The 10,836-nt window shown below is 36.0% G+C and overlaps 1 protein-coding gene across 6 annotated transcripts in view; it reads right to left on the reverse strand.

Annotated features, from left to right (window-relative positions):
* LOC117290248 (copper-transporting ATPase 2-like) overlaps positions 1 to 10,630 on the reverse strand; it is a 28,512-nt gene extending 17,882 nt beyond the window's left edge. Inside the window, exons 1-5 of one of the 6 annotated variants that reach the window (XM_033771531.1) lie at positions 10,554 to 10,630; positions 7,758 to 7,800; positions 6,632 to 6,774; positions 1,608 to 1,797; positions 557 to 658 (exon numbers count right to left, since the gene is read on the reverse strand). In XM_033771531.1, coding sequence (XP_033627422.1) covers positions 557 to 658; positions 1,608 to 1,797; positions 6,632 to 6,774; positions 7,758 to 7,782 — 460 coding nt within the window. In that variant the 5' untranslated portion in view covers positions 7,783 to 7,800; positions 10,554 to 10,630. Of the gene's footprint in view, positions 1 to 556; positions 659 to 1,607; positions 1,798 to 4,344; positions 4,430 to 6,397; positions 6,539 to 6,631; positions 6,775 to 7,757; positions 7,801 to 8,838; positions 8,855 to 10,252; positions 10,278 to 10,553 lie in introns of those variants that run through there. The other 5 variants (XM_033771532.1, XM_033771533.1, XM_033771534.1 and 2 more) reach the window with 5 other exon arrangements.
* Positions 10,631 to 10,836: the final 206 nt, after the last annotated feature.

Below are 10,836 nucleotides of genomic sequence, written 5' to 3' on the forward strand. Positions count from 1 at the left end.
CCAATCTAATGGATGTGCAAGCGGAAATAATTCACAAAATTTCTGACTGTTAAGTGTGGATTTTTCTGCTAAGTAAATACTAAAACACTACATTTATTGTTCAGTAGCGATATGGTGCATACTTTTTGGCTTACTTCGATTGCGACAATAAAAATTAACAAGGGTGATTTTGACCACCTTTTCCTGTACTTGGATGTAACAGATTTAGTGGTACTACACGTTAAGCCTTTTTTCAACAAAACTGCTAATTACTAAAAATCAAGAAATGATCTAAACCAAAAATGTATAAAGCTGTTAAAAAAAAAACCTGCTTTGCAAACCTTCTTTGCTAACAAGCAAATGACAAGTGGTGCATTATTCAGTCACGGCAAACACTTTATGTCATCTGGCGAAAAGTTTATCTCTTCAGCAAAAGTTTGCTTAGCAAGTTTTTATGCTTAAAAGCTTTAAATAATTAAATTGTTTGACCCTGCACCAAAATCAACAAACTAAAAAACCAGTGGCAAACAAAACACCAAAAAAAGGCAGCAGAGTGCGAAAACTGTGTTTGTTTTACCATCGATGTTTGATAAAAGAGATTGCAGTTCATTTGCTTCAGCTGCAATCCTTGTTTGACGTAAATTCTCCCAATCTTGGGGACTCAGTGGTCGTTCTTTCACTTTCAGTGTCAGCATGAATGAAAAATTGCAAATTATACTCATGTAAATATACAATTGTTTAATTTAAAAAAAAATTAATAATAGGCTTAAGCTATAGAAAAGACAAGGGTTTGTACAGTTTTAATTTTATTCTTTTGGGGAGAGTTTATAGTTACACAGCCTGTCAAAGGCTGTTTCAAATTGATTTATAAAAGTCAAAAGAATGTCAGAATTTCAAATAAATTTCAACATCAAGTTTTGCCTCAGCACAAACTGGGCTTTTGGCTGTCCTCACTTGAGGAAAAAAACATAGTTTTAAAAACTGGGTCCATTGTTTTTGGATTCAATGACAGACTCTTATGAATATTCAACCTCGAAAAAGACATTCAGCTTGAAAATTTGTTTCTTATCCTTACACCAAGGTGTATATATAAGCACTGTACTCTGTAAACAAAATCCACTGGCAAATCACTTGAGTGGGATTCAAACCCACAACCTTAGAATTTGCTAGGGCAGTTATCAACTAGACAATCAAGCCAAAGCCCAGTGGCTACACAGCCGGTAAAGCAACGATTTAGTAGATGCTTATTTTTGCATAAAAAGAACAAATTCTTTTTTTCCCCCCTAATTACAGCGATGTGTACTTATTCTTTCCCCAAAGTTGTGTGAGCAAAATCCACAGACAAATCACTCAGTTGGGATTCAAACCCTTTACCTTTGCATTTCTAGAGCGAAATACTAACATCTATTGGGACATTCAACTTTCAATTTGTTTACACTTTTGTTAAAAAGGTACCACAAGGTACACAGAGTGAGGGAACAAGAGATTGTGAAATGTAGAATCTGAAATCCATTAACATTATTTTTGAACTGAGCCAGAGGAGCAGCTTAACATGCTGTAGACTCTAGCAACTCATCTTTAGCGACAATTGCAAAAAAGTTAGGCTTAAGACAAGAGGTTAATCTCACCTTGTAGCTCTGCTTCATACCCCACATCATCAATGGCATCTCGGAGTTGTAGAGGAGTTATCTCCTCGGGGTAGAACTCCACGGAAGCCATCTCCTTCTCAAGCGACACTGAGATGCTGTCGATACCTTCAATCTTCCCTAAGGCTTCCTCGATAGAGTGAGCACAGTTGCCACATGACATTCCATGGACCTAAATGGTATGGGTACAAATACAAAATATACATTGTTAACCTATCATTCCTTCTTTTGCATCGAACATTCACTTGTCCCAAGTGGCTTTCATTCTGGGTAACAGCAGACTTGTCCTGTGGCTTTGACAATGTGGTCAGCAACCTAAATTTAAAAGTACTTTCTAAACCTAAATAAAATACCATCACTCAAAGGTAAATAAAAAAGAAATAATAAACAAACTCTGGAATAACTATATATAAGCAGTTAACAGATAAGATTAAAAAACTATACACATGTGGGTGTAATAGGAGACTTTCCAACGCTAGGTTGCAGCAGACATACCGGGTAAATTTCCATTGTTTACGTAGTTCTGAACATGCACATAATTCTGAGAACAATGGATTTACCCAGTAAGTCTGCTGCCCTTTATCGTCCCAGAAAGTCTCCCATTGGTGGGTTTACAAATCCAGGACAGAAAAAGAAAAAGAGGAAATTGTCTAGCACAACAAAGACTTTGAAAAAGTGAGTCTTTTACAATTTTCAGTACCACAGCCAAGAAGTCACAGGATCGACAAAGAAAGTCAAGAAAAAAAAACAAGAAAACCAGAAAGCAATTTCTAAATCACATACATCAAAAGCTGATGCAAAAATTACAAAAAATATTCATCAAAAAACATCCATTTAGTATATACGCAGGGTGTGTTTAAATTTGTGGTGGTTGTACAAAAGGCCTGGTAAGCCACTGGTTGGTGTTGGTTGTACAGGCCTGATACTTAACACCGAGGCAATGAAGGCGATTGCCTCGTTGCCCCCTGGCCACTTGCCTTGGTGCCCTACAAATGCTCCAGTAGAATGTTATAATTCTTCTCGGGGGGTGCCCTTTATCTAGGAGAAAATGCCTTGGTGCCTTGCCCTCTCAAAAACAAAGAAATAGCCTGACAAAACATATGGACACTCTGTGAACAGCTGGAAACTCTCAGGGATGCACAATGCGTGGAGGATCGAGACACAAGTTTCCAAATCCACAGCCACTTACATTTTGTAACACAACTCAATCATTTAATCCATCAATTATATTTGTGGGCGGAGTTTTCATTCCCTTGGGAATTACTGCTATGTGCAGTATTTGTTGGGGTATTAGGCTTTATTTATATGTAAAGACAATACAGGGTTACAGCTGTGCTTTGGTTTTCAGTAAATGAGTAGGTGCAGAGATGCCAAGTCCAGAGGCCAGCTTTGCGTGAGATTTATGAAGGCCATATTATATTTCAGGTATTGTTCTGTAGTTCACCCTACACAAGTAAAGAATCAAGCCAAACTAGGCTTAATTAAAACATAATAGGTTGAAATGTAATACCCGTTCTCCCAGATGGAGGGAAGCATTTATGTTGGATACAACCCTATTGAGTTGATCCCAACCAGATTTTTAAAACAAAATTTTAGCCATACCATAAATTCTTTTGATGCTAATTTAAAAACATACTGTTTGTACCTAGGGCCACTGATTTTCCGCGATCGCGGAAAACGGACGGAATTCGCGGAATCCGCCCTTTGAAACGGAAAACGGGATTTCAGAAAATTTGATTTTTTTTTTTTTTTTTTTTTTTTATTGACGCCAAAACTATTGAAATTGCATTCTTTATTAAGATTCTTTTTGTTAAACTAAAAAGGCATCAGAAATCAGACCATTAAAAAGTACGAGATCGTAACCGTGGATCATTCTGTTCTACTTCACACCATCCTCAATGTTTACACACATGATGTACACACGTTGTTAACATGGTTAAGCGAAGGGCATTATTCGCGGCACGTTTTAAACATTTTTTGTTCACCCAAATTGCATTTTCTCCCTCTCTTTTACCAACAATAATACACAAACTAGCTTACCTATGATCTATAAGAACACAAACAATGTTTTTTCATCTCGGAAAGGTCTAAAATAAAACCGTAAACTGTCAACATTCTGTCGCCAAAGCGAAACAAAATGGCTGACATTTTGTTTGTGGATGGAGAATGGTCACGTCCATAGACTTGTTCCCAAGTCTTTGATCATGCTGAAACAGCGCCCTCTTGTGGATACACTCCTGTCATTAGCCTACAATGTGGCTGATGCAGAGAATCAACTGCAGTTTTAGACTTGGAATCAAGTCTATCACATCATGTGCATTGATACTGCAGTCACAGTGCAACCTTTTTAGAACAGCAGTATACAAAATAATCCACAATTATAAAAAAAAGTATTTTTTTGAAATTTGTCAGTTCAAATGAACATTTTACGAAGTCAACAGTGCAACTTATCTCAAATTGATTTTTATAAGTGTGTCCCTGGGTATTAAACAACCTTTTATCTAATTAAAAAAACATGAAACGGAATTTTTTGTGCCTGAAACGGAATTCATGTTTTTGCCAAACGGAATTTGCACTTTTCTGAAACGGAAAATCAGTGGCCCTATGTACCCCTATAGATTTATTATCAAACACAAACGATCAAGTGCAATGAAGTAGATTGATACTATTAAAAGAAAAAGAACAACTACTTGTTTCAAGTTTCTTTAAATGACCTTACCTAAATTTGTCTTCAGAGGTCCAAAAACACAATCTTAAACCTACACTATACCACCTTGATAAATACATTGTAGGCCATTGATAGTACACTGTGTGCCTTTTTATTAGGTCAACACGAGGTTCCTGAGAGGCGAGACGGTATGAATGGTTCAATCTGATTGTTTGTCATGGAAGTTGACATACCCCAAGGATTTTTGTACGGTTCAGTGACTCCACTGATTAACGTGTGCAAGGTGTATGCAACTTGAAAAACAGGTTTACCCCGAAGAAAACAAAAATACATGCCTAAAAACTTTTGTAGTATACATATTCCGCAGTTTAACAACTTGTACTTTGGACTCAATCAGCATGGCAACAAAGTTCATAATGATTTATAGTGCACATTTATTAGTTGTGCTTCAAGTAAACTTCAACCCCATCAGAAGAGTTGACACCTGTAGATCATGATCACTATGAAAGGTTGCATTTAGAAAAAAACCAAGGTATGCGTTGTAGGGGGCCTCTATCTCTTGTAAACTGCACGTAACTTGTTCTGAACTATAATTCTTTTTCCTTGAATATTTGTTAGTGAATTATCTTCATAGGTCTCCATGTATATTGTGAGCATTTGCAAAATACCAAATTGCAGGACTTTGATTGTGAATGCTTAGTTATCACATACTCTGACCACTGGATCTGTTTCATGTCAGGGCTTGGATGTATAATCTGTGAAATAAACACAAATTTAGTAATTAGGGAATAACAGTGCGAGGATAGCGCCAGCCACCAACCCGGTCATTACCACGCAGTGAAGACCGGGTCCGAACACTGTAACCCATATGAATTAAACGGCTAAAATTGTCAAAATTTTGTGACTTTTCTCTCGGCGATACTTCCAGACACGTTCAGGGGCAATATTTGAGCTTTTGATGGTTCCCATCTCTTTCGTGCGTTAATCACATTACTGATGTTTGAGACCAGTGACTCTTTTAAATAATGGTCTGTTCAGCGCCTTCACTGGGTCAAAGGAGGCAAATAATTGGACGATAGCTGTTCTTTGTGCATTAAAACACACGCATGAGCTCAGCGTCCATGTAGCATGTCACTGTAATGGACAAATGAGTTTATACACGCGCACCTGTTACACGCGCACTCAAAATTGATACATTTTCAGCGCGCGTACGCACAAGTGCGTGAAGTTGCAATGAAACTAACATGGATATAAATAAGCATGCGATACAGTGCAACCGCAAGGTTTACACAATGTATGCTGATTTAGGGGCCACTTATTCGCTATTTTCCAAAGCCGGTCTTTATACCGACCGTTAATACTCCCCCACGTGACTGGGTTTTGACCAATCAGAGACTTGAAACCGTCCAAGGTATTTATTAATGTCTGTTGTTTTTCTGATTTGTGAAAAAGTTTTTCATGAGGGGAAAAAGACCCAACATTAAGGGGGAAACCAAAAACCGACAGTAATTAAAATGCTGACCACTTTACAGCACTTGACAGTGATGAGATGACAAATTATAACAAAATGAATCAGCTAATTTAAAGAGAACTTTTAGTGTGCAAGTAAGTTTTGTCTTTGCAGTAATTTTTGATAAAGAGACAAACCCTTTCTCTCATACATGCATTGACGTGCAATTTGTGTAACAAACCATGACCACTGTTGCACGTCACAAGGGATGAGCTGTGTGCCCCATGCAGGTTTAGAGGTACAGACTCCATCTCTTTTATATGGCCTGAGCAGCAAGTGCCAGACACAGACACGCCATAGCAAGACAAAATACATGGCTTAAAAACTAAGTGTAGTGATGTTTAATTTAAAGCTTTGCATGGTGTATGAGGATTAAAATAAAAACTATAGTTGGATACATATAACTATTTTAAGAGAAGTGTTGGTTCTGAGAAGAATCAGTGTGGTCGCGAAATCAAACAGTATACTTTGCTTGCCTTCTGGAGGATAGATTAGATTATCAGCTAACTGATTTTGATACAATATATACTACATGTATATCCTCCTGTATAGTATTGTACATCTTGCTCTATCTGATAGTCAATTGAAGTATACCTTTCATATACTGTATCTCTTGATATTGTCATTTTCTGCAAGATGTTGGCCATGAATTCCCAAATAAAACAAGATCTGTAGCAATGTAGTCGCTTCTGTTTATCTGTCACTTCACACGATGACACCTGTTCACTTCCTATTTCTATTTTCATCAAAAGAGGATCCTCTTTAATGGTGAAATGAAGAGCGCCCTCTTGTGGTTACAACTTACACCAAAACCAGATCAATACAAACCATTATTTTGATGAGCTCTGGCGGGCTTGTAGCATGCACAATTCCTTGCATTGTTTCTTTGTCATCTTGTGAATGGGAGACTTTGCCCAGTTCAATTGCTACAGGGGCCTCCTTTGATATAGTTTCAGCAGCTTGTTGGCATTCTTCACAAAATAAAGACAAACATACAATGAGAGAATTGGATAAAACAAAATGTGATAAAAAAAAAGACAGTTCTGAGATGGCTTTAATCTTTTTTGAGCTAAGTTTCTGAAACTAGTATCTTTGTCTCACAGCTAGGCCCTAAGTAATTAAAGTACAGGCTTTGAACTTCATCTTTGAGAGGGCAAGGCCATTTTCATTTTGAAAAGCTCTTCCATTGGAAAATCTTAAAGTCTATGTGAAGCTTTTGAAGGAGCACCAACCCAAGACAGGGGGGGGGGGGCATTGCCTCTGTGAAATTCAAGGCCTGAAAGTAGGATAATACATTTAGTGTACCAACAAAACATGAAAAATTCACATGATTCAACTCCTTATCATGCTGACAAACACAATTACAATTTGAGTTTCCTTTCTTGAGTGAACTGAAACTCTAAAAATTCAAATTTTAGGTCAGCAACCTTAAACCTAGGAATTAAATTGGTATTTGTTATCAAATTAACCAGAGAGTCTGTTGGGTAATAAGTAAAAACAAATCCCTACATATTGGTTGTATATGGCTTCTGACTGGCTTGACCCTGACCACTAATTGGGGAACCGTCAACAGGGCTAGATAGCTCAGTTAGTAGAGCACTGGCACGCTAATCTCGAGGTCGTTGGTTGAAGTCCAGTTCTAGTCAATTTTATTATGTTCAACCATAGAGAAAAGGACCAAACTCTTTTAAAATTTACCCGGTCAGTTTCCCTTGTGGTTTATTTTTTGATGTTATTCTGCAACTTTATACTTTGAAAGAAGTAAAGTAAATTCTAATTCAGTTTTTGAGTTAACAAAGAAAACAATCTAGAAAGGGATTTTTACCCTTATTTTGATCAACATGCCTCTTGATTTTGAATCTGTTTGATTGCCATTCAGAAGCAATACAACCCTACACCTCTGCGATAACCAGGGATCATGTTTTGTAAAGTTTTAAATTGCTTGGGCACTTACCTGATTTTCTATTTGCAGTCTCCATGTTTATCTTTTAATTAATCTGAAATAAAATAGAATTTAAAATCAACATTATGATAACTCATCTTAGAATCCCTAGGTAAATTATGATTCTTCTTTAAAAGGATTTTGTTTTTCTTCACAGCAATCTGTTTTTGTGCCAAAACAAACAAGCCTTGGAAGACAGTTGAGTTTACTCTTTTTAAGTATTTGATGGTATTGATTTCCCCTGAATTTTACCAAACTGTATACCCGCCAGTCAGTCCTTTTTGTTCCTTTAACCTGTCACTTAAGTCAATTTTTACAACTTTTGAATTTCATTTTAGTTCAACTAAATTTTAACCTTTGTTCCCTTTCTTCCTTGTGCTGCAAGCATGACAGCCAAATTCTTTGCTCTTATCAAACTGTTTAGTTATAGCTTTTAAATTAATGAAATCACTTTGTTTAGTAGATTAGCTTTGTTAGTTTTCAATTAATAAGAGGAACATTATGCAAAATTAGTAAAATAATTCTTTAAAAAAAATTCGGACCAAACGCCCTCTGCAAGTTCTAAAGAAGCCCTTGCAAGACAAACTAATGTTAACAAATTATTTCAAACAAGACACAACTAAAATCTTATTTCGATCTTTACTCTTCGAAAATAAACTTCTCAAAACTTAGGGCACCCTTAAAGTACTCGAAATACCCAATGAACCACATAAAGTCACTGACAAACATACCTTTGAACAAATGTTTGAGGTTTTAAATAAAGTTATTTCTGTTCGAGCAGTGTAGGCATATAGCCCACTACCAATATGGTACTCAAAGCACTTGAACAAACAGGATCACTTTAAGACAGGTGTTTGAATTTTTTCAAATTATGAGACCAATGTAGCACCTTAGACTATTATGGGTTTACAATGTACAGTTTACTGAGCTACATTCAAAAACGTGTGTGGTCTAGTAAAGATTTCCTTAAAGTTCAAGTTGCGTCTTTGTGGTAAAAGTAACTTCTGAGCAGCCGATTAACTCACCAAAAATTTTTTCTATGAACAAAATTCTATTAACTTAGTCATAATTGTATGATATTAGTAATACTTACATGCATCACTCTGCATGCAGATGAATGATGAATGCAGCACCAACACCTCACAATGATAACCAATGATAACAAGTAGCACTCCTAAAATGCACTTCAAAACACCTCAAACAAAATAGCATGCAACAACGAGAACGACTTGTACCTACTTTAAACTACCGATAAATAAAGCAGAACTTTGTTAAGGCAGTTTGTGAGCAAAGCAGCTTGATGTGAGATTATGAAGTTGTAAATGATGATATAAACAGAATAACAGTGCAAAACAGTAAAATTAAGTATAGTTTTAGGTGCAGTATTATACTAAATGAGCAAAATTAGTTTTGATGAAATGAAATGATCGCATAGGTTTACGATTGATCAAAATGTTGAATCAATATGATTGATACGTAAAGATTAAATTTTAAATACTCAGGGCTCAAGTTTGACACTGGATTGCAGGTTGAGACGATTGATTTTAGCATGGGGGCCAGTAAACTGAGGACCAAACAAATCCGACTGTCTTGTGTTGCTCAGTTGTGTTTAATTCATACCTCAGCACCTTGCAATAATCTTGTAGTGAATGGAAAATGAAATGATGTTCAAATGTTGACTTTCTTTGAGTGTGAATCTGGTTAAACCTTTCATTTCATTGTTGGGCATCAAAGTATACTCTCCAACTAAGCAAGTTCAAATGAAAACAGTTTACATGTATTACTTTGTGGAAAGTTCCCTCTCCTTTTGATTCTGGTTGTAAAATAAATTCTGGTCCAGTTAAAACTTTCAGCTACAAGCCAAGCGGTCCGATTCTACTTTCCCTGATAATTAAAATGTGTTCATTCACAAATCTTTGACTTGACTCCTATAAAATCTTTGGTCTAAAACTTATGTTTTTCTTCACAAAATTAAAAAGATAAAAACAATATGTAGAAAGTTTGTTCAGATGACTTTGTTTGATGTGAATATGGTAGACCTATGACATATTGACTAGAAGTTAGAACATGAATGAGAATATAAATTTGAAAAAACATGTTTGTGTAAGTTATGGTTTAAACTTACATTTTTTCCGAAACATCTTTTTTATTGGCGTTTTGTTTTCCTGAAATAAGATATCTTTTCACTTATTAAATATTCTTGAATATAAAAGTAAATGTAAATTTGCAAGTTAGTAAGCATTAGCACATTGCAGGCAGTTTTAGCTCAAGCAAAAGCAAAAGAAAAGAATACGTGGGCAGAGATGGGTTTACTTAGCTACGGTTAGTCCAGAGAGGAAAGTAAAGCAAAATATCAAACAAGTAATTAAAGACAAAGACTATTGGCCTCGAATTTTTTTCCACGGTTTTATTTTATTTTTATGAAACGTTTTTGTTCAAAATAACTAGACTACGGTTTGGGAAGAAGACAGAAAAGGCCAAATGTTGTTGATCGTATCTGGATATACCTGGATCTGGATATAACATTCTCAACGCTCTATAAAGTATAATTCGACTTTAGAGCCAAACGAGAAGAGAGAAGACATTGAAGACATTTCAGTATGGTTATATGATGCGATAATTTTTCGTACGTCGTCATACAAAAAATGCAAACGTCACTCTTTCTAGATCCTCCCTTTCTCACACAAAAAGAAGAATTTGTTTGTAGATTTCACTGTAAAATTAGGCTTTAAACAACCAAATGTTTCGTCCACTCTAAGGACAAGATATCTTAATTTATTTTAAGCTTAAGATTGTCTCATAACTTACCTTAAAACTCGTTGGAAAAAATAGATAAATTACACGTCGCGTCCTCTTTGTTTATCCACGTAAAACAACAATGGCGCTAGAAACGCAATTCACGTGTTAAGTCAGCTGACTGTACCATGTGACTACATTCCTGATGTATCAGGTGGTTAGAGTGAGATCACCTGACATAGCGTGTATTTTTAGCAACAAGGATTTTCACCATAGTCTGGTACCAGGACTTGTCATACCATTGTATCAATGAGTTATACGTAAAAAGGGTTGACAAGTCCACGTACCAGGTAAA

This window comes from Asterias rubens, chromosome 5, assembly GCF_902459465.1.
Source record: "Asterias rubens chromosome 5, eAstRub1.3, whole genome shotgun sequence".
Classification (NCBI taxonomy): Eukaryota; Metazoa; Echinodermata; class Asteroidea; order Forcipulatida; family Asteriidae; genus Asterias; species Asterias rubens.